General features: G+C 47.2%; 1 protein-coding gene across 1 annotated transcript; it reads left to right on the forward strand.

The window, feature by feature from the left end:
* On the forward strand, positions 1–24,215 carry LOC124194033 (protein sax-3-like). The gene is made up of 9 exons (XM_046588039.1): positions 1–893; positions 7,876–8,229; positions 17,985–18,162; positions 19,435–19,565; positions 20,239–20,525; positions 20,676–22,167; positions 22,240–22,355; positions 22,421–23,584; positions 23,658–24,215. The coding sequence occupies exons 1-9, from the start codon at positions 722–724 to the stop codon at positions 24,072–24,074; spliced, it is 4,311 nt and encodes a 1,436-aa protein (XP_046443995.1). The 5' UTR covers positions 1–721; the 3' UTR covers positions 24,075–24,215.
* Positions 24,216–24,226: the final 11 nt, after the last annotated feature.

Raw genomic sequence — 24,226 nt, forward strand, 5'->3', positions numbered from 1 at the left:
CAATCGTTTTGAGAGGGAGAAGAAGAACTGTCGGACGGACCTCACTCCTTCAGACTTCAGTGTTCAGTCGGCCGTCAGCCCCAGCCAAGGACAGACGTCGTGTGTCGAGTTTAATCCAATCAACTAAGAAGAAGAAGAAGAAGAAGCAGTAGAAAGAAAAAGGCAACCAGGGACATAACAAAACAACTTCTTAATCTAATCTGCTGGGCGATTTGGAAGAGAGAAAAAGGAGAAAAACATTATCGTTCGGTTGTGCCAGGGGATTTGCCAAAAAAGTGTTGCGTGAGTGAACGAGTCGAAAGTATGGCTACCTGAGTGTAATAGTTTCAGTTTGGACACGGATTTGTTTTTCTCTGTTTGTCCACACACGCGGGGGTTTCTTCCATTTTTCTCATTATTTTAGGCTGTGTCTCTTTTAGTCGTTGAGCCGTTTTGTTTGAGCGGCTCATCAGCAGTGTTGTCGATTGAAAAACAACAACAACAACTTGTCAGTTGTGTGTCTGTCGTGTGTGTGTCTGTGTGTTGCGTGTGCCGAGTGCCGAGTGTTGAGACCTGTGCCGAGTGAAACAGGTAGTGTGTGTGTGCAGTTTATACCAACTAGTTGGCCATTTTCACCACTTGCGATTGTAACTTTGAACTGGAGATTGGAATCGGCGTTCACCTGGGCTCTCGTTATTACATGACGCAACGGAGGGTTTGGCACTAGACTTGAGCAGGTGATATGCATCGGACTGACGTTTTTGCTGCCAACAATCGTCCAAACATCGCCATCGATAGGTCGAAAATGTCGCATGCACCATCATCATCCAGCAGACTCACGCCCGCCGGATTACTTAACCGTTTCGTCATCTTGCTCCTCCTCCTCCATCAAATCCCGTCATCTGACGCCAACGGTAAGGTCACGTCTCGTCTTGTCTTGTCTTATTTCTTCTTTTTCAATTGTCTGGGCGCGTTCGGGCAAAAGAAAATTTTCGATCTGTCCCGACATGTCCAAAGAAGATGCTCTCCCTCCCTTTTATCCAACTTCAGTTAATGAGAAACACGAGAGAAATTTCGAATCAAAAAATGAAGAAAAGATTCAGAAATTAGGCCGCTCCAATGATGGGCATCTGATGTGGTGGTGGTGATGGGCCGGACCCTCCAATCTGACGCGAGACTCATGTTCACAATAATGATGGATCGATGGCCGCTAGTCTGTTGTTGTTGTTGTTGTTGTGGCCATCTTCTTTGATTCTTACCTCACCACGGTGGTGGTGGTGGTGATGGAAGTTTTTTTAAAGTTCATCTTCTCTCAGGGTTGTTGGTAATTCCAACGTTTCCTCCGCACGGCTCGTTCGGATGAAAATGGTTGCATAATCAATAGGTAATTACACACAGGCGCAGGTAGTTTTCTTTTTTCAGATTCCGTGAGAGACGTCAGCCAGTCACACAGAGATGAGATTCTGATGGAACCTTTATAAGAAAATCCAATTTCATTTCCCAGCTCGACGTCGTATAGAAAAGAGCGTCTCTTTATTTTTTAAAGCGACGGCTCTTGTATGTACCTCATGCTCTTCATTAACAGTTAATTTTGGCTGATCAGTTTGTTTGTTTTTTTTCCTCGTTGGATCGCCCACGTTTTTTCACGAGCAGTTTATTCACACGGTCTCGTGAAAAATTTTTGACTCATTTTTTGTTTTTCCCGTCCAATCGCCTCGATTGTTTGCCTATAAGAAACAAACGGCGTTTACATTTTGTCGACGTGCCGGGACGAGAAATGGCCGTTGGTTACCTCAGCAACAGATCCTCCTCCCCCACTAACTCCGCCGCCGTGTAGAGACTTAAAGCCCCGGCTCCTCTTAAATGCCTCATCACGATGTCTCGTCTGCATTCACGTGATTCTTCCCTCGACCAGAAAAACAAAGAAAAACAAAAGAATCAAAAATCAAAACAAAAGCCATCCGCATGTTTTGTGCTCCGAGGGATTTTTCTTTTTCTTCGTGAAGGAACGTTTCCGGTCACGTCTTTTTCTTTTTTCGGGACTGGCTTTCGGGGATCAGATGGGAAAAGCAACCAACAAATCAGTCCGTTTCTTCTTCTTCTTCTACTTTAGCCACTTTTGTGTGTTGAGCCTCGTGTGTGCGCCAGCAGAGAGTCTCTCTGCCCAACGCAAGTCGTTAGCTGACACGCGACATGCTCTTCTGCATCCGAGCCAAAGTGAAGAAGTCATTAAGAACCAAACAACCTCGAAAGAAGGGTGGCGGGACCAAAAGAAAAACGTGGACGGACTAGGAGCTCGTGACCGATTTTGGGCGGCCAGCCCAGCTAAAAAAATTCCTTTTTTTCCAATTTTTCCTGTTTGTTTTATTTTCTCTTGTCTCTTTGACGTTCTTTCGCTCTTTGTCTAGTCTCCCCTCTCCATCTTTCCTCATTTCCACACTTCGTATATTAGTCGGTCGTCCGTTTGCACGATAGTAGGGGAGAAGGTCTACGCTGGCCGTGAGCTGCTAAGCGAGTTGGGAATACAAATATGCCCAGCAGCAGTTATATAATAACTCTTGTGCTATTGATATATACATCGGCGGTGGTGGAGCCGTGCCCAGCACCTTCTCTGCTGCTGCCACCCTGGAAATGTGTCGTGACGCTCTGACGGGGAGACTCGAGGTGACAAGCGCAGAGAAACGGTCATCACTCCGTCAAACCAACTGCGACGGGTCCCCTTCTTCTTCTTCTTCTTCCAACTCTTTTTCCTTTTTGGCACGGGACTATAGCAACAGTAGAACTCGACTCGATTTGGCTTCACCAATAAACTACCGAAACAATTGGCACGCGGATATGCCTTCTGTCTACTTCTTCTCTATAGGCCCAAATCAAGACGTTTGACTCTGGCTCGTACCTCACTCTTGGATATCTTTCTTCGTGAGCTGTCTGCCCTCGTCTGATTGGGAACGAGCCGTGATTCTACGAACCTCCTCTTCTGTTGCTGTTGTTGTTGCTGCTCCTGATTTATTGCAATTGAGAGTTGGTGCACTCTCGTCCTTTTTTAGGCTACATATTTGAAGCTGGTGTACAAATTCGTCTTTGTACACCTTTTGTACACCTTTTGTATATACTGTAAAGGAAAAAACGATTTGTACGCCTCCTTTACAAGTATGCAAATTAGGTTTTTTCGAGTTTTTCACTCTTTAAGCGAAAGGAAGAGACCCAAAAATCTTTTTTTCTCTCTTCGTTTCTTCGTTTCTCTCCCATCCCTAACCGCCCTAATCTCAAGTTCTTTCTTGAAAAGCCGCGCGATGGAAATCCATAATGGCGGCTAAAAACGAAAAATGTTTCTAAGTCCCATCACCGAAATTCAATGGTGCTTTTAGATGAAAACTCGATAAGTTGTTGGCTTAATATATTGTTAGCAAGCTCTTTAATTCAACAATGATTGCAATCAATAGCAATCTTGAAATTAGAAGTTTCTTTCTCTGCCCTAAGAATTAATTGGTATTACAAGCTTCCCTACTACATATCAATAGCTGGTGGCACAGCGGATAAATACTGGCTTGTAAATCTGAGGTTCCGGGTTCGACTCCCGGTAAAAGCAAATACGTTAATGGCAATTGGTGAAAGACATTAGAAAGCCATAAATTACAGAATGAGAAGGAGGAAAATATCAGATTAAATGAAGTAAAGATTAATAGAGATAAAATAGAGGGAAGCAAAAATTTTTTCCTTTCATTCTTGAAAGTGGGGGATGGGTGAGAAAAACGGTGGTCGCGCGAATTTGATAAAACAAAGACGTTATGACCTCGTGCCGGGTATACAAAAGGTGTACAAAAAAAATATGTACACCTTATGTACACCCGGGTGTACAAGCTTGTACCCACTTTCATTTAACACCAAGTATGTACACCCTTTGTACGCCCAAAAAGGACGAGAGTGTGGGGGGTGCCTTGGCGTGAAGGAAACGGGCGGGTCTCTATCTATGCATAGGGCCTACTATCCCCTAATCCCCCCCATAGAACAAGGCTAACTCTCTACAGTCGTTTCATTTCCAATGCAACTACTCGACACTCACTCCAACCTCATCTATATGGCCGAGTCTCTTTTTGTTTTTCTGCAATTTTCCTATACGAAATTGTCAAGTGTTTTGGGGGCTGGACGAATTTTGTTGGAGCCAACGTCTATTATAGATGTATGAATCATGTGCCGACCGGATGGGCAGCAGCAGCAGCCCGGCGTGAGTTGAACGCAACTGAATAATTCATCTGCATACGGATCACACACACACCAGAGTGAGAGTATGTGTGAGAGGGAGAATCTACATGTCTAGTCGATACATCCATAAATAACTCTTGTGAATAAATGTGAGCGACAGCGGTCGTCTGCTGTAAAAAAGCAGCCAGCTGTTGGTTACGAAGGCACAGCTAATCAAAGGCACACACATCGACATGGGCGCGTGTCTAATGGCAACAAAAAAATGCATTTTGGTGTTGGAACGACGAGCTGCGTTTTCTTTCTCTCTTTTGTGTGGTCGTGTAAAAGGTTAGACTCTGATTGCCGTATAGCTTTTTGTATACACATCGAACGACGTGCTTGTGTGGCACACGCAATAATTGCCGTGCTGTGCTACAACACAAGGGGCGTGTGTGTGTTTGTGGGTTGCCTTGGAATATCAATAGCTCCGTCGTCGCGATGGTGACCGGTGGCGTTGACTTTCTGTCTCACATGAAATGGGGTATAGTGGGTGGGGTTGGGATATTTTATATGAGCTCACGACTTGGCCCCCTCGTCTCAATAAAATCTTATTTTTAAAAAATAAAAGAAACGTGGGTCGTATAATTTGTAAGTCAAGTCTTCCTGTTGTCGTTACGTCGCCCGAACAATAGACCACCGATTGTGAAATGGTTTCATTTAGAAAAAAAACGAAAATTGGCTAATATAAATGGCAGTGGCTCATTTCTCCAATTGTTATGACGCCATCAAATTGTCGTCTGATTTTTTGTTTTTTTATTTATTTATTATTTTTTATTTATCTGGGCGATATCGAGGAGAGTGAGGCCATTGGGTCGCACTTGGTACCGATTTTTGTCGTCCCGGATTCTTTCTCTCGAGGGAAAATTCGGCTATAAAGCACGACATGCGCATTGGTCGCATTCATCCGTCTACACATTCAAAGTGCATTACCGGAAATGTGTACATGCACCGATCAACTGTCGACTGTGACTAACACGACGTGAATTGAATTGATTCCATTCTCAGCTCACGATTTCTTCGGTACATCTTCCGGTGTGTCTTCCAAGGCCCCCCTGTAACATTCTTTTCCGCCAAAAGTAAAAAAAGATACAGTATATCTCTCTGCCTATTGATATAAATATTTGATTGTAGAAACCGACTATAGGTGGGTGGTTGGGTGTTGTGTGCGTAAGTGAGTCGAAGGAAATCGATTGCATCGGTGGGTGATGTGGGTGGGGACAGACACACAATGACAAAAGTGCCAAGTCGAATGGGAGAGACGAGAGAGAAACGGAGCGTCTAATTGCGCTGTCGTCGTCTGTGTCTAGTCTCTCATGTCTGTTCATCGATTCATTTATGTGTAGGAGCTACTGGAGCGTGTTGGCATCGCCACTCGATATTATCGATCTGCTGCTCCTACTCGCTCTCTTCTTCCCCAGAAAAAAAGTGGAAAAATTCGATGCAGATAATATTAGATACTGTACCGGTACTTGTATGTCGTCTGCCTCTCTCGGCCGCCCGAGTGTCACGCCGGCCAGCTCTTCTCCTTCTACTTTTGGAATTTTATGTTTTGACATGAAAATGCAGCTGTGGGGCGATGATGGGTGAGATCATGGCCGTCGTCTTGTAAATGTTTCGGATCAGATCGATACATAGTAGAGCGACTGCTGGTACTGTATACAGTGCGCATTTCTTATAAAAGCCCATCCAAGACTCTCACGACACCGTCCACAACACTGTGCAACTGTACATGTCTCTGCCGGAGAAGCTCTGCATGTGACACGTCGAAAGATAGAGGCTATTTCTATTATTATTTCCCATGTGGCCGTGATCGTTTAACACCCTCGTTTACGGTTCAATGCGTTACACACATTTCGGTGTGTGTGTGTTTGGATTATACCTGGTCCTATATACTGTACAGCAATGAATTGCTTCATTAAAAAATGGGAACTGGTACTTCTTTTATTGTTAGCGAGCACAACCACCTTTTAGAGAAAAAAAAGGTGTCTGGAAGTGAATGGGGACCATTTTCAGGTCGGAAGGAGACAGGGGGGGGGGCGAAAAACTAAACGAGGGAGAGAGAAAGAACAACCACACGACGTAAAGAAGAAGAGACGAGTTATATAACGTGGTGGAAGCCATATAGCGGTCGTATAGACTAGAAGAGCAAATGACGATGGCAACTGACAATCCAGCCAGCCAGCACCCAGTTTCAATGGAATGTCATTCTCCAGTGCCTAGGAAAAAAGGAAAAAATCTGGAGAGTTCTTCTTTCTTTTTTGATCTTTCTTCGTGTTGAACAAGAATCGGGCGCAGACAAAAGTAAAATAAAAAAAGGTTCGAAAATGCGCAAGTTGTTCACTTCAGGTAAAAAGGGGCCAGCAGCAGCAGCTCATTCATTCTCTCTCCCTATTTCTCGTCCAGGAGTATTTTTCCTTTCCCTGGATCATATCGGACACGCTCATAGACATAAAAGAAGATAATACAAGAGAGAGTCGCGACTCTCCCGCTGGCCGAATAATACACACACGCATATCTCCCAGAGTTGTCTGAGGTGACGGCCCTCAAACGACTTTTTTCTTCTATTCTTCCTATATGATCCCCCTCGATATATTTTACCTCTTGTCAAGTACCTCACCTGGAAGGAATAACCCACACACTCAATATCGAACTGTTATTACTAGATATTGCTATTATTACGATTTTTCTTCTTCTACTGAGAAAAAGTTGAAGTGGAGAGAGAAAGTGTGTGGGGTGGAACGGATTGGGGATGAATTGGTTGGTCGGAGAAGAGAGAAAGAAAAACCGTCGTCGTCGTGCATTTTTACAGCTGAGAGGAGGGGTGGAGGGTCTCGTGAAATCGATGACGACAAGGGAGGAGGAGGAGGAGGCAGCACAACAAGAAAAAATAGGCGCCGGTGTATATTTATACACACGGACACACACGCAACATCATCGTGTATAGCCCTGGCCTCTAGCTGCCCCCCCCCCCCCCCCCCTCCCTGTCGTCGTGATGAATGAAGTCAGTTGGGACTCTTTGAGAGAAGAGAACTGGGCGACTTCTCTTGTGTGTTTGGGGTGGAGTCGACGACGACGAGGAGGGGTTCATCATCCGAGTGTATAGAGTGGGGCACAGCAGATGTTTTCAACTTGGTAATATATATCTGTACAACTACACTCGACAGAGGCCCCCCTTACAGTTCCAAACATGTTTCGACTATTGAGTATTGAGTCACTGGATATTCCCGACTCTCTTTTGTCCGAATCTATACGGAACAAAATGAAAAAAAGAACTCGTACATGTAGTAACTTGTAGCTTTCATTCAATTCGATTATTGATTCAATGCCGACTAATGAAAAGTGCGGAGTATACTAGAAAGAGAAACATCCAATCCATCGTCGTTGTCGTATTTTTTTTCAATCAAGTTGATTCCGGGTTGTTGGACCAAATAAAAAGGGGGGAAATGGCCAACTTGATCATTTTGATGGATATGAAAAAAGGAGTTTTTTGTCATTTGAAGATGGCGGCAATCCATCTCCATTTTGGCCGTTTCATGCGCCAGCGCGTTCGTGTTTGAATTTTATTTTTTTCTTGGGGGTTTCGTGAACGATTCAAGTGGCATAACGGATAAATATCTAATCATCTTTTTTGTGTGTATTTTCTGTGGCATATAGGCATGATGCGATCACCGCGCATCACCGAACACCCGACAGACATGACGGTGGCGCGCAACGATCCCGTGACGCTCAAGTGCTCGGCCGACGGCAGTCCGGCGCCGACCATCGAATGGTACCGCGACGGCGAGCTCATCATCAGCTCCAACGGGCAGCAACAGCAGCACAGCAAAAGCGGAGGAGGCGGAGGTGGAGGTGGAGGCAATAGCCACCGGGTGATGCTGCCGGGCGGCGATCTCTTTTTCTTCCGTGTCGTCCACGGACGCAAGGAAAGCGACGCCGGCCTCTACTGGTGTTTGGCTCGCAACCCGCAAGGCTCGTCCCGATCACGCAACGCCACTCTCACCGTCGCATGTAAGTGCAGTGTCGAATCTCATTTTCAATTTATCCTTTGTTGGTTTTTCCCCTCCTTCTTTCTTGACTTTATTCCCGCGTGCTACGATCGTGAGAAATGGGCGATTGCCCATGTGCTGCTGGACAAGATTTTCATTGTGAATAGAAGTTGCATTTGGGGTGGATGTCGGGATTCGTTAGATCAAATTTTTATTTTTTCGGCTCCCGAATCAAACGCAACGGGCTGCTGACCAGTTGGGTGAACTCTGGTGGTCAATTGTTGAGCACGAGTGGAGAGTGGGACGTCATTTAATGGCTGGCCAAAATGAGGAAGAGAGAAACGTTTGCGTGAGTAGAGATGAAGAGAAAAGATCCGGGAGCCTGATGTGAAATTCGAATGAATAAATAATTGCATTTCGAGAGACAAGATGGAAGGTGAAAGAATGTCGATGGGGGGAAATAAAAAAACGCTTCTGTGCTGCTGCATATTGCGTAGTCGCTTCTTCTTCCAACTGGAGGAATTTAAGGACGTTGACGCCATCCGGCGGCTGCCCGGCCGGCATCAGTCGGTTGAGAAGAAGAAGAAGAAGGGAATCCCTGGGCAGCGACGAATAACCAACTTTAATGAGAGGCGATAACAATCAACTTTTAGACCCATCACCTCCGCCTCAGCCATTTTTCAAACGTAAAAGAACCGCCGCCGATCAAGAGATTTTCCATCTTGTTTGTTCGTCTGACGTTGGTTTGTGTTGCGGATGGTCTGGCGAGAAAAGTGCCAGTATTGTTCACGTTCGAGCCGGTGGCCATATATTTCATTGCTGGCATCTCAACCGTATAGGCAACGCTAGCAGTCAAATTTCGTTATGTAGGACTCGATGTAGGAGAAAGTCCAGTCCGGTGTTCTTTATTTATATTTATTTTTTGCGCACGCCCGGGTTGCCGCTTGATTTCGTCCGTAAGGAGAGAGAGAGAAGGAGAGTCGACGGCCCATTAAGATCAGTGACCGCAGGGGACAGGTGCGTGTGTGCAACGTGTGAAATAGCCGAGCGATTTATGGGCTCAGCTCTAGCAGTGGCCAGTCGGTTAGCAATGAGAGTTCTTGATCATCCCGGCCAGCAATTAGATTTCCACGTAACATCTGAAAAGGAAAAATAAATAAAATTAAATAAAATAGTCAGTCGTAGAAGAAGAAGTGAGAGGGAAAAAGAGATGCGCTTGGCCGGGTCCAGGTGAGAGAATTTTCGGGGTCGGTTCCACTACGCGGACTCGTCGTCACGCCTCTTAAATCTTCTTCTTGTACACACGCCGGCCACATCCCCCCCCCACCACCACCAGCATTTAATTTCAAAGTGGGGGGATAGACGTAGGTTCTCCACATTTTTCGGCGAGTCCATTCAGACATGGCTGTGTGGGCTCTGTGAGAAAAAAGAACTCGATTGGCTTTCCTTGACTTGAGCAGTTGAAACAGGGAAACAACCAAAAAATCTTTTAATAAAATCAACACTATCGTCTCCGGCGTGTTTTTCTCTCTCTCTTCTCATTTCCCTGTCCCATTTCAGTGTTATTTAAAAAAAGACAATAAAAAAGGAGGACATGTAATGATCGTTATCGGCCCCCTAAACGGTAAACTCAAAGAGAAAAAATATCTTGAAGAGAGAAAATATGGGTCTAAATAATAGGCGGAGGGTATAGAAAGAAATGTGTGTAAGGATCGGCTGTTGATGATGACCCCGGTGCCCGTTTCGGTTGCAAATCATCGGGATCTTTTCTTTCTTTTCTTTTCCCTCTTCACCAAAAGGGCAGCAACAACCGAGAGAGGTAAAGAGATAAGTTGTGTTTCCTATTTCTATTTTTCTTTCTCTTTTGTGATGTCAGCGCCCCCTGGCCGCCCTTGTATATTGTGCCGTGTCCGCGTCTAATTTGAATGAGAGAGTTATGCAAGGGCCGTCCTATCGTTTCGACAACTGGGCGCGCGCGCGTCTATTCTTTCCCCTTTTTCTTCATTGGATTCGTGACCTCATCTCGCCTTTTGATCACGACCGATCACGGACAAAATAAAAATAAAGGGAATAGACGTGGCGACGCAGTCGACAGACAAGACATTCATCATTTGGCCCAGAGGAAAATATGTGAGGGGTCGGGAATGATTGGAACGGCTGGACCGCCAGCCCAGCCAGCCAGGTCCCTCGCCAAAAAATGAAACTAACGGCCCCGCACAATCTCTCGTCTCTATCATCGCCCGTTTTTCCCCGTCGCGTCATCTATTATTAGAGAATATATTGACCGCGCGCGTTTGCTGTGCCGACATTCATCAAACTACCGACCTGTCCGACCCTCTGATTACTCTTCTCTTTCCCAACTTTCCTATTTACCAATAAAACAAAACAGAAAAAGGTTGAAAGGCATTTCGTTAGTCTAAAGATAATGCGATTAGACCAGTACCAACAGACTTTTATGGGAGATTCGGCAATTGCAGTGCGCGCAACTCTCGACTCTTTTATTTACCCTCAACTTTTGCGTGTGCCGATGGCGTCCAAAATAAAAGACAAACTTTTTGTATTTTCCGCTGAAGCCAAACTCAATCGAAAAAAGTTTTTTCCTGGCCGTTTAAATATGAAGGATCCTTTTGGGCAGCAGAAACGGGACTGCTGTGATGAAGTTTGGTGGGCCGGAGGGATTGGGCTTATCGTGCAGCGCTGCCCCCTATTCCAGCCAAACAGCAATCATCTCGTCAAGGCAAAAGAAGGAAAGAAGACGAGGTGTCTGCCGAAACGTGATCATCCCCCAAACACAAGAAAGAAGAAAGGGAAGCGAACGAAGTGAACGGGAGGCTGTCAGCCGCTTGTGACACGACCGCTTTCCTTTTATTTTTATTTTTTCTTTTTCTATCCCGCGCGTGCGCTTGTTTTCTTCTTTTATTTTGCCGCTCCCGTCTCTTACTATACAAGGTGAATACACCTAGGCAAGTGTATGTCGCTGATGGGCGCACACGATATGTACATGTACACCCTTTACGAGTTTTATTTCGTCCGCCCTAATTGCCCGCCCATCTCTTATTCCCGCCCATCCAGCAGCGCCTTCCTCGGTCGAGATCAAAGGTTTTACAGGTTCTTCTCTCGACACAAACCAATTTACACTTTGAAAAGACGACGGTGTCGGGTTTTCAATCACGCAAGTTTCGGGATTGACGGAATAGCACAAGTTTGCTCCCCCGCCACCGCCGCCGCCAACTTTCAAACGTTTCAAATTACATCGCGGGCCTCTCTTTGATATTACGTCACTGTCAAAGTGCGCCGCGTGTCATTATTTATACCGTCAATCGATTATTATCAACAAGTTTGGATGCGCAATCATCTCAAAAGTTTGGCGAATGTCAGAGGTGTGTCTGTGTGTGTGTCTGTATTTCCTGGCTGGCAATTTATGACCGTCTGGGCACCAGAATGTGACACGCGCACGCCAAACAAACAGCTGGCCGCTGCTGCTGCTGTTGTTTGGTTGCACCCGTGCACAGCGGCAGTCCAGCAACATGCCCAGCCGGGATTTTCATTTGAAAGAAAAATATAGGGAAACACAGACAGAGAGAGAGAGAATTATTTGGTGTGTGGGGCTCCTCCAAGTCCAGCCAAGTTGTGTCACTGGGCTTCCTTCCCTCTCTCGACTTTTACCCCCCTTGTGGGTGTCCCCCCTCACCCGGATGAATAATTGATATGACCAAGCTGGCGCTGCTGCTGTGATTGTTTGGGGTTTGCAGATTGCAATGACACTCGCTCTCTGTGTGTACACACAAGTCTATATTTTCTGAATGCAACTAATAGACATGGCCAGCAGCACACACAAAAGCCGCTTTCTCCTCTTATATATTCTTTGTGGATGATATAAGGGGAGCAGCTCGATGATGACGATCAAGATGATATGTGTACATATAATCCATGGTATTATAATAGAAATAAGTTTGTCGTATTGGTTCAGATGGTCTCTCGTTTCTGATGTTATCGGGGGTCCATCGATTTGGACAACTGTCCACGACGAATCGATTCCGCACAGTTCGACACAATGAATGACAATAATAAATATTAAGGCCCCCCTTTATATCTATTATCATTTAATGTAATTTAACCAACTTGCCATTTTATTGATTGAATTTTTCCTTACTACTTTTGCTATTCTCTTATACGCTCGAAAGAGGAAGAGAATAGAAAAGTTCTGGCGCCAAGTGACGCCGGGTCGTAAAATCCATTTGAAATGGCGCAATCGTAAATCCTGTGTGTAAACAATTCAAAACATAAATAGCGCCAAGCAGCAAGTATAATTGAATTCCCTCCCTCCCCTCATCAGCAACGCGTTTGCGGTTGCATGTAGTAAAATAGCCAGCCGAAATATCTATCAGATCACAGCGCCCAGACGCATCTACTACACGCGGACGCAAATCCCCCCACCAATTTTATCGCGGACTTTCATGTGGCATGGCGTGGCGGATACATATTTCAACGTGTGCCGGCTCTCTTCTATACAAAAAAAAAAAACAACCAAATAGTATAACTTGTGGATGGGCCGTATAATATATAAAGCTGTAATGTATATTATGGTGGGGGGATTTCTTTTATTTTATCGCTGTTGCTCTCCTCTATATTCTTTCTAATCTTTCATCCTCGGTTGTGTTTCATTGCCGCCAGACGCTTAAGGACGTGTATCCAGAATCACATTTCCCCGATATATAAATGCTGGGCTATAGGCCGCTTTGTCCTCCTCCTCTTATCCTCTATCCGGCGTGCTGTGTGTGTGTAATATAGTTGTACATTTATTTCTTTCGTCCCCCACGATTTTATTTCGTTTTGGGTTTTTAATGGCCCTCACATCGAATGGGCCTTTTTTACTTTTTTTCTGCTGGGGACGAATGACTTTTAAAGGGCCGGCTGTGCTGTCCAGCCGTGGAAGAAAAAATAGACCCGTTTTGCAGATGGGAAAGAAACGACAAGATGCCGATCGACTCGGGTGATCGGAATCGCTCAAGATTTATTGGCTCGATTCGAGAGTCTCTCCGTTTTGCCTTTTTTTCCCAAACGACTTTGTTATCCGCCCGTAGAGACTAGAGAAAACTTTTTTCCGGCCGTTTGTCGATTTTCTTTTCCCAAATGAAGGGGGGAAATAAAACAAAAACAGCTGTACGCCTAAATAGACAGGTGCATGTCCGTCAGCGGTAAAAAGAGTAAATAGAGTCAGACTTTTAAAAATAAGTCGCCAGTTTTATTTTTTCGACCCTGTTTGTTAAACTGTGCGCAAAGGGAAAAGGGAATAGCCCAGTCGGCGATATTGTTCCAGCGGAGAAAATAACCAAGCTGACGATGGCCTATTAACTCTTACCTCCTACAGAGAGGAAGGAAGGAAGGAGAGAAAGAGGCAATAAGAAAAGAAAAATTAGTCAGAAAGATAAAGAAGAAGAAAAAAGTACCAGCCGAGTCGAGAAGAAGAAGATTGGAGAGACACCCCAGAGTACAAGTCAATATAACGGCTGTTAATTGTCTACTAGCCAGAGAGAAAGAGAGGAGGCCCCATTTTCTTCTTGGAATATCATCACAACTTTTTTCTTCTTCTTCTTCGAAAAAAGACCCCCTCATCTATTTACCCTCCAACCAACGGACTCGGCCCATTAACATCCGTCATTTGTCGGGAGAAAACGAGCGAAAATGACGGCCAGAAACATCTTGGCTATGGGAAAACTGTGGAACCCATCGACCGATCGCGAGCCCATGCCAAACGATCACCAGTTCCCCATTTCTTTTTAAATTATATCCGTGTGTATTATTATAGTCCAGCAATGCGCGTGCGCCCATCACGGCGGGACTTTGGCTGCTCTACTAAATTATATGACGTTGGCACTAATGGTCCTCTACGTCAACTCATCAGCCGCTCCTATTTCCGTCTATAGCCTTTTTTCCTTCAAAACTGGATTAGAGAGACTTAGAGTCCCACCGTCGTCGTTAGCGGACGTTTGACGATCAAAGGCCCAAGATCTTGAACCGAAAATGTTGTTGTCGTTTTATTTGTTTATTATGTTTATCTTTTTCGCGCTCTCTTGTTAATTGCCAGTCGTGTGTGTTTCAGGAAATCTCCGATTCTCTCACGTCCAGTTTCTCGGCCCAGCCGCAAAACCCAATAATAGGAAAGATATTTAAGGTCTATTTGGTTTTTATTTAAAAGTCATTCCCCCGTCCTTAGATATTTCGTGTGTGTCGGGCGTCGGAATGAAAAGCTCTCGCCGGCCCATCTCCGCACGTACACACATAAACATAAATACTATACGTAGATATACAAATAGACGTCGAGAAGGAGGAACGACACAAGTATGTACACACACGCACACACACACACACACACAAACACACACACACACAGAGCTAGTGGAATGGGGGCCCAGATAATGAAGGTAATCATCTCTCTAGTCCACTCTATATATTTCTTTTCTTTCTTTTCTTTCGCCCGTCCGCCCGTCTCGACTATAAAGCCAAAGTTGCCAGGCACACGATGTCATGACCGACACACAATGGCACTCGAGCTGAATGTATATAGCAGACGGATCGATATACTTTCATGCTGTCCGGCAGTCCTTCTCTCTCTCTCTCTCGCTTTGTTGTTTGGTTTTGCATTTCATTTCACGACGACTATTGCGTAATGAATGTGAAATTCGACGGATTTAGATGACTGCTGGGGCGCCAGGTAAAAAAGAGCGCGCACGATGGATGTGTGTTATTTCTTTCTTTTCTTTTTAAAAATGAAAATGAAAACGCGCTTTGATGTCGTTCCAAGTCTGGTCGTCCGGCGGCGGCGGCCAGTTGTGACGAGCGGCGGCGGCGGCATCAGTCGAAGCGCCGGCGGATGCGATGGATGGCGCTGGCCGAGAGAGAGAGAGAGAACCTTGAAACGATGGATGACGACGCTGCTGCTGCTCACATGTATATAAGCCGCCGGAATATGTGTGTGTCTAAATGTCTATACATCTTATAATATGGACAACCTCATTTGTCATTGTCTGGATGTGAGCCAGACGCGCCGACAGACGCGTCGCCGTATCCCCCGACGACGTCGCCCAGCGTCGCCCCCACTCAAATCTTACCGGCACGGCGCCGTTTCTCCCAACTTGAGTGACTCAATCTCCCGAGACGGACAGAAGAAGAGAAGAAAATGAGCTAATCGGATTAAACGGCAACTGCTGTGTGATGGATGGGTCGTCTGCTGCTGAGCTCTTCATTTATTCCCGCGTTGATTGTGAAACCTTGTTCTTTGCCAAAATAACGCGCTCTGGCATATCGCTCATTGGAGAAGCGTGTCAGGTATTTATCTCGTCACACCGACCATCACACCGTTCAATTCCCTTGCAACTGTTGATGGCCTCGTCGTCTGGCGCTCAAGCGACGCCAGGAGAATTGCGCTCATCTCTCCCACGTGCCCACATGGATGACGATTATTAGTCGACAAATCCTCATGAATAATCATCTCAAGGTGCCTACATGTTTAGAGAGTCATGAAACGTGGGTGTGTCTGTCGGATGATCCGCCAGCAGGCGAAATGAGAGCGACAAGATGCTGCGTCGTTTAGAATTGTCACAGGAAATTCCTATTCTCTTTTGAATTTCAATTTTGCGCAATAAGCGCGTCCCATTTTAAATTTAGATTTGTATGCCCATTAGGGGAGTGTACATTTTAGATACAGCCATCTGGGGGAATTTGATTTCAAATTTTGCAATTTCCTTTTTTCTTCCCACCCTTGAATCTCTGGCGTCCAGCTGGACCAGCAGCTGGAGATCGGCACGTTGTCTTTTTTCACAGTTTCCATATCTTATCTTTTGCCGGTCAGACTCTAATGAACAGAAGCGCATTGATGGGATGAGGCGGCAATAGCTGACGACAAACCTTTCCGTCAACGACATTTTCTTGATTTATTTTAGAGTTGAATTTTTGTCAAATTCCTTTTTTTCTTTTTTCTTTTTGGGTTGGTTGTGTGAGCTGTCGAATGTTTTGTCCCTTTTTGTTGGTCGCTATCTCTCCTGGTTGGCCATTGAAGAGACACACCGAGTCTTTTCGGGGTTTTATCTTTTCATTCCTCTGCTCTGTTGGCTGTTATCATTCTTCCTATTTTGGGCTTCTTCTTCTTCTTCGTTTGGGTTGTTGCTGCAGGTATGAAGATTCGATAAGATGGGCCATGATTTATTACCACCTCATTTGGGAGTGATGGGAATAGGAAAAAACTTGGGCTCAGAGATTAGCATCCGTCCACCTTCATTGAAATTTCGACTTGAGGAAAAAGCAGAGCAGAGCAGTGCTGTTGTGTGACAAGAGGCTGTGAGATGTTGGCTCAACATGGCAACTAACTAACCCATGTTTCATTTTTGGTTTATTTCAATCCTTTTTCTTTCCTTTTTTTGGGAGCCCGTTCGTTTTTAGACCGAAGGCAGTGCCAGCAAAAGTTTGGGTTGCAGCTGCAACTGTCATATTATATAATGAGCAGCAGCAGCAAGGGCCCCCACACAGCAGAAAGAGAATAAGAGAAAAGGTTGTTGCCTCGATAATAGCCAATTGACAAATTTGACTGGCGCTCAACTCTTGTCGCATTTTCTCTGCGGCCGTTTTTCTTCTTCTTTTTTCTTATTTTCTTCTTTACGATCGGCAGTCATAGCCGCAGAGTCGTTACCGTTGACGATAAGTGCAGAGAGCTGAGCAAAGACACAGTGTAGAGTTTCGCCAGTCGATGGGGGACAAAACGGTTCATCGGATGGCTAATGCAGCGAACCGCCAACGGGTTGGCCGTGCTGCTGCTGCTGTGCTCCCCGGATGGCTGAACTTGACCCTCTCGCCCGGCTAAAAAAAAGAAGAGAAAACAACCGGGTGACCCATTACTGATGTGGGGATCAAGTACACAGTCACATCCCACGTATAGACTATATACGGAGATATATCGCGCACACACACACACACACACATAGCACTCGACGCTGTCGAAACAGCTGCCATGTTTCGATAAATATGAGACGGACCCCACAGCAGCCAGCCAGCAGCCCAGCAGCAGAGGATCCGGACGTCGTCGTAAATATCCTCCCCCAGCAGCCAATTGGCTGTGCTGTGCTGGCCCATCTCTCAATCCCTTTTTCTCTCACTCTTCTTTATTGCTCTGCCTTTATTTTAATGGATCACCGGAGCAGACGGGCAGCATGGCGAGTGTCGTCCCCCCGTGAGTGTGTGTGCCCCCGTCTACATATCAAATGCTTGTATACGTATATATATGTGACGGCTGCTGATGATGATGACGACCATCAGGAGCTGCTGGCTGGCTGGCTGCTGGCGGGTTTAGCTTAGCTTACACGATGCCTTCAGCTGTGTATGTGTATCGCTGCACAGGATCAAAAAACACGCACACAAGACAAACAGAACAAACAAAAGAGGATCGTTAAGTCACTTTTCTTCGGCAACAGAACCTTCGTTGGGGACATCTTTTTCTTCCTGCCCTAGTGCACAACATATCAGAGATCCTCTCACTCAATTTTGGGTCGTTCTCTTTTGCTTCCATCGCTCCCGGCCTATTTACCCCCCACTGGCTGCTTTCTCTCCTTCCGGATTGATGGCGCTACTCTTTCGTATCTTTTAATGAGACTCTTATTGTCATGTTGGTTTCATCTGTTTTCTTTTTGGCTTTAGTTAGCCGAATTTATTTGATCTTTTTTATTTTAGTTTGAAACAATAAATTAACCGCGCCCATTTTATTTTTTATTTTTTATTGATCATTAGATTTGCATCCGGAATTCCGAACGGTTCCTTTGGCGACACGCGGGATTCTTGGCGAGCCGGCGACGTTGGAGTGCGAGCCGCCTCGCGGACATCCTGAGCCGCAGGTGCGCTGGAAAAAGAACGGCCAGCCGCTGGACAACCTCGCAGTTGGACAACCTCAGCGCGATCATTCTTCCAGGTACTATATTCAAGGTTTACGGGCAGCTTCTTAAACTACTTTACATATAACTTTTAAAAAATGACTGGCCAAAAGAATTTTTTTTTTTCCCAGTCTGATGGGCACCAAACTGCTTCCATTAATATTTATTTCTTTCGATATACTTTGGTTCTTAGTACCTCGATATCTTTCAAATGTTTTATCTTTTTCTTTAAAAAAAAAAGATGAAGGAAAAATGTTGTTGTTATGGTTTAGCCCGTCTAGTAAGTGAACACCGTGCGCCGTGCTGGGTTTGGCTCGAAAGTTTTGATCCGCATAGCTTTGCTGCACCGGATGTGGTCCGCGTTTGGTTATTCATTTTCTTTTTTCTCTTCTCTTTATAAACATGTTGGATCAGAAACGGGCCAGCTGAGCCTTTCTCGCATGTTTTAAAAAATAGTAAAAAAAGGGTTCCCACCGTATTCAGAAAAAAGAATAGGAAATTCTCTTCTCTCTATAGTGTTGCACCTATATACGCCGTCCATTGGAGTTTCCCCATTTCTCATTTTATTATTTTTTCTCAGCGGAAATTGATATGCGGTCATCCGCAAACTGTCTACGATTTCTTATTTCATACGTTGCAACCGACACGAGACCTTTAAGAATAGAGTGAATCCCATCGTTTGCGCTGGCCATGTCCGAGCGTGAAATCGAGTCGGAAAGCAATCGAAAAAATGAAGTTTTTTCAATTAACCCAGCTTAGACAAGTCGTTGAAAAAACTGGCGATCGTCGGCAAACCTTTTTGACAACAAATTGGTTACGTTATTTTCTAAACAGGAAAGAAAAACCCAGATCTCAATGCCTGTTCTATTTTAGTGTGTGTGTACGGCCCAGCGATTTCCCCCTACTCCCTTTAGTATTAGTCTAGTACAGCACATCGAAATGACCCAGCGATCAAAAGCGACCGACCGGAATTTCTATTTCAAACGGGAGAGAGAAACGGGCCCCCAAATTCTTTATTTATAGAAGAAGGCCCAACGACTAGCTGTTAGGCGTTGACTGCATGTGTAGCACAGGTCTAGAAAAACAAAACGACATATATCGAGCTTCCAGTTTCTCATTCCGGCTTGAACAACACACACACATCTCGCTAAATAAACAAATAGAACGCAGGCCTGCGTGTTGAATCTCTACGATGGAACTAAATGATATTTATTTCGTGTTTGTTTGTTGTTTGTGACTTTGTTACCTATAGATGTGTTTTAACTTGTTTTAACTGTTTGGTTGTTGTTGTTGTCTCTGCTCTATCTTAGAATCCGGATGGACGAAAATGGAAACCTGATCTTTGCCAAACTCATGTCGTCGGACGAGGGCCGTTACCAGTGCTCGGCTCAGAACGTCGTGGCCACCAGAGAAACGGCCGCCGTTCTCCTATCGGTTCACGGTAGGTTATGCTGACACTTTGCTTTTGTTGTACTGCCACCACCACCAGGGATGACACACACCAGCGTTTTGATATGATTCATCCCAATATTCTATCAATTCCTCTATTGATCTTCTATCTATCTACATACGTAGAAGTACCCAGCAACTCTTGTGTCTCCTACATGTCTGCCACCCACTGCGGATCAAGGGGAATAAAAGGAGGGTGGGGTGGGTGACTTTCAGCGTTCCAGGAGGGGAAAAAAAGATGTAGAAGAATATTGAATGATTTGAGATGAGTCAAATTGGATTTCTCATATTTCAATAATAATAGCAGCTCTCTCTCTCTCTCTCTTTGTGTGTACATACTTTGATGGCGGGAGGGGGAGATACTACGACTAGATACTACGACTAATGCATCCGAGCGGATTGATGCAGCACAAGAGTCCACACCAATTCATATCTTTTGAACTACTCTCTCTCCAGTTCAAAATCCATTGCGCCATCCAGGCGCAGCAATGGAATGATATTGAATCTATAGGTCCCTGTATCCCCCAATAGAAAAATGTCTGGCAGTCTCATCCAAATTGGACTTGGAGAATATTGCCCAGTTTTCCTTTTGTTAGATGAATCAGCCCGTCATTCAACAGTTGCGTCATGTTATCAAATTATTTTTCTGAAACCCAATTTTACAGTTCGGCCGTTCATAGTTCGCCCGCCTCAAGATACAACGGCCCTGCTGGGCGGTGAAGTGAGCCTCGAGTGCGGCGTCACGGGCGATCCGCCGCCGCACGTCGAGTGGCGTCGACAGGACGGCGCCAAAATTCCCATCAACCGGATCCGGCCGGCCTCCAACGATCAAACGCGAACCAGTTTGAGGCTGGAGCGACTGGTAGCCTCCGACGCCGGCCGTTACGTTTGCGAGGTCGAGAATTCGGTCGGCTCCAGCTCGGCCTCGGCCCAGCTGGCCATCTTAATCCCGGTATGTACACATGAATATTTCATTCCACCGGCGGAATTCACGAATGTTTCGCCCGCTTAATTTTTATTTAAACAAAAAATTATGCATTTGGTTTTATGTTTTTAAATCATTCGAATGTTTTAAAATGATTTTTCTTTATATAATTTAAAGCCCACGTGGAATAGCAGCGCCGGAATCAGCAGCAGCGGGCAGGCCTTTTTGCCGCGGGAGGTGCGCGGATTCCTGGAGCAGAGCGTCTTTTTAGATTGCCCAGTTCACGGGTCGCCGGCCCCGCTGGTCTTTTGGCAGAGGGAAGGACAAGGCCGCGATGGCGCTGGCTCGACCGTCGAGCTCCTGACATCCGACTCTTCCGGCCCCAGCGCCAGGTGGAACGTGTTCCGCAACGGAACGCTGGTCATCAACCGACTCCGGCGCGAGGACGCCGGCGGCCTGTGGTGCGGAGCCGTCAGCGAGGCCGGCGGCCTGGTGGCCCGCACTCGGCTGGAGATTGTCACCATCTCGGCTCCGCCGCCGCCCGTCATCGAAGTCGGCCCGGCCAATCAGACCCTACCGCTGGGCTCACCTGCCTCGCTGGCCTGCAGCACCACCGAGCCCAGCAGCCAAAATCTGCCGCTGCGATGGTGGAAGGACGGCGCCCCGCTGGCCCTGTCCGTCCGCATGACCCAATCCGGCGAGACGGGCATGCTGCGCATTGAAGATCTACAGCCTTCAGACGCCGGAATTTACACCTGCTGGATCGGATCCGGAGATCAGTCGGCGGCCTGGACGGCCTCCCTGACTGTGGCCAGCCAGAGCAACTCGAACGTCGCCTTCTCGCGCAGCCCCAGCGATCCAATGGCTCTTCCCGGCTCTCCGTCCCAGCCACGGCTCCTCCACAAGACGGCCAACTCTTTGACGGTCGGCTGGCAGAGCGGATTGAGAATGGGCGCCTCGCCTCTGCTGGGCTACACGGTCGAAATCTTCAGCAGCGGTGATCCCGATTCGCATCAAGAAAACAGCTGGACGTGGGCTGGACCGACGATACCGAACCAACGGAGCTGGCGGATCATCACCCGTCGTCTCAAAGCGGATCAGCTTGCCTTGACCAACTTGCAACCCACCACGTCCTACGCGGTGCTCGTCAGAGCCGAGAACTCGCACGGCCTGTCCCTGCCCAGTCCGGTGTCTCCTTGGTTCACGACTCTGCCGTCGGGTGGATCCTTCGGTAGCGGTGGCGGCGGCGGCGGCATCCAGGAATTGGAGGAAGGCCGACAGCGGCTCTCTTCTTCTCTGGCGTGGCTCCGGCTGGAGCCCGTCCGCCCGCTCAATGCCACAACGGTCCGGTTGAGTTGGCGCTGGTTAGATGGCGCTGATGGCAGCGAACCCACCGAGTCGGCCTTCGAGGGACTTCACATTTGGTACCGGCCCATCCGCAGCTCCCGCTCCGGCTCAGAGGAGGATCAAATCCATCAAGAACGATCCTCAGCCTCGACGTTGGCTTCCTTCCGGGTGGTCAAAGTGTCCCAGCCGGCCGTGTCCAGCTCGACTTACACGCTGGCCAATTTGCTACCCTCGACCCGCTATCTCTTCTTCTTGGTCCCGTTCTACCGGAATATCGATGGCCGACCGTCCAACAGTCAAACGCTGACGACCTTGGAAGCCGGTAAGTTTCATTCCTTCCAGCAATTTAAATTGAATTGATTTTATTTTCAATTTCTTGTTTGATTTTGTGCAGCTCCCGAAGGACCTCCGCGGGATCTGATTGTACGCCAATTAAATTCCAGCAGCTGTTTGGTGAAATGGAGCGAGCCGTCGCATAACCAACGCAACGGAATCATCACCGGATATCAAGTAAATCAAATCAATTTAATCTTTTTTGTCCTTTGCCATTAATAATTAATTCAATTTTATGTTAGATTTACGTGTTTATGGACGATTCGGAAACCTTATTGGCCAACATGACGTTGCCGCCGACTCCGACTTCCGTCATTATCGGCAATCTCGTTGCAGGATCGTCCTACTCGATCCGGGCAGCAGCGTGGACTCTGGCGGGAGTGGGCCCGGCTTCTGAGCCCGCCTCATTCAGCATGGAGGTGTTGAGCTTCCAGCAGCATCCACAGGTCCCGGCCCTTCACGACGATTTGGACTCCGACCTGGACGATCCGTTCACTCGTTTCGACAGCGACAATCGTCCGCCCAGCGGCGAAGTGACCACGCAGATGGTCAAGGAGACGTGGTTCATTCTTGCCATCGGCGGAGTTCTTTTGGCCACGCTGTGTCTTCTGGTGGCCGCCCTGATTGTCCGTCGCCGATGGGTCCGCAACAAGGCCATGTCCTCTGTGCAGAAAGTCGAGCTGGGCAGCGGAACGGACGGCAATTTACTCCACAGCGTCTGCAGTGGCAGCGGCGGCGCCAGAGATTTGCTCTGGTCACGCGGATGGCATTCCGGCAGCACTGGCAACCACCACCACCATCCGTCGCGAACGGGGACGGTTTCGGCTTCGCAGAAAGAGGCGGAACTGGAAGCCCAGGCCTCGCTACTACCCCAACAGCCGCAGCAGTACGGCAGCAGCGGAATCGCTCCGCCGGAATACGCCGAGCTGCTCAACCAGCACGGCTCCCAACAGCAGCAGCACCAGTCGGATCAGAGCCAACTGAGTCTCAGCTCGTTCCTGCCGCGTCGCAACAACACCAACAACATGATGCTGATGCAGGCCCAGATGCAGGCGCCTCCGTCCGCCTACGCCACCACAACTTTGGTCAATCCGTCGATGCGAGGGCAGCGGCAGATCCACGGCCCTTATTCCAGCAAGTCGTCGGGCGACTCGAGCAGTGGCAGCTACGTGGTCGAGCATCAAGATCGAATGGGCTGCGGGAGCAACAGCCGCAACAGCAACAACAACAGTCACCACAGTCGGAAGAACAGCAGCGGATTTTTGTCTATTGACCATGGAAACGGCCATCAGCAGCAGCAGCAGAGAATTCCCAACTGGGCCGAACTTTTGCCTCCGCCACCGAGACATCCGCCGCCACCTAGTCCAGCACCTAATTGCGATCGCTCCACTTCCACTTCCAAAGACGTAAGGACATTTTTTAAATGATCATCTATTAGCGCGCGAATTTTAAATTTTTAAATCTGAACGTTTTTTTTAGGGATCGCTTCCGCTGCCAAATTCCGTCAAACCGTCGCTGAAATTCAGTTCGGCCAATCCCAGTCCGGCCTTGTCGAAGCGAAGTGCTCCTGCAGGATCGACTGGAATTTCCAGTACGTTCAAACCTCCATCGCCTCGGTACAATGCCAGTCTCGGAGGAGAAGAGACGGCGCCGAACGTCAACCGGAATGCAATCCGAACTGGGCGGACGAAAGCCATGAGGTCGACACGGTCCCAGAGATCCGGCACCTCCGGATCGCACACGGAACTCGATCAACCGGCTCTCAAGGGATATTCGGATTCGGGATCAGAGCGAAGTTTCCCGCCGGGCAGCTGCTACACGACGGCGCCCATGAATTACCAATTGAATCCCCTGGACAACATCACAACCCACTGGGACGACGACGTCGACGACTAAAGCCGCAGCATCAGCGGCGGCCACGGAGTCGATTACAGCCATGGTGGCGGCGACGACAGCCATTCAGACGGCGACGAATTGGCCTCCTCCCAAAAATATTTCTCAATTATTTAGTGCTCTTTGCCGAACTTACGAACATTCTAAATCACTTG

This window comes from Daphnia pulex, chromosome 5, assembly GCF_021134715.1.
Source record: "Daphnia pulex isolate KAP4 chromosome 5, ASM2113471v1".
NCBI classification, from domain to species: Eukaryota; Metazoa; Arthropoda; class Branchiopoda; order Diplostraca; family Daphniidae; genus Daphnia; species Daphnia pulex.

Coding starts and splice junctions, on each gene's coding strand:
- LOC124194033 (XM_046588039.1), top strand. CDS start 722: ATGCATCGGACTGACGTTTTTGCTGCCAACAATCGTCCAAACATCGCC. Junction 20,526..20,675: donor AGCTGGCCATCTTAATCCCG/GTATGTACACAT, acceptor TATAATTTAAAG/CCCACGTGGAATAGCAGCGC. Junction 22,168..22,239: donor GCTGACGACCTTGGAAGCCG/GTAAGTTTCATT, acceptor GATTTTGTGCAG/CTCCCGAAGGACCTCCGCGG.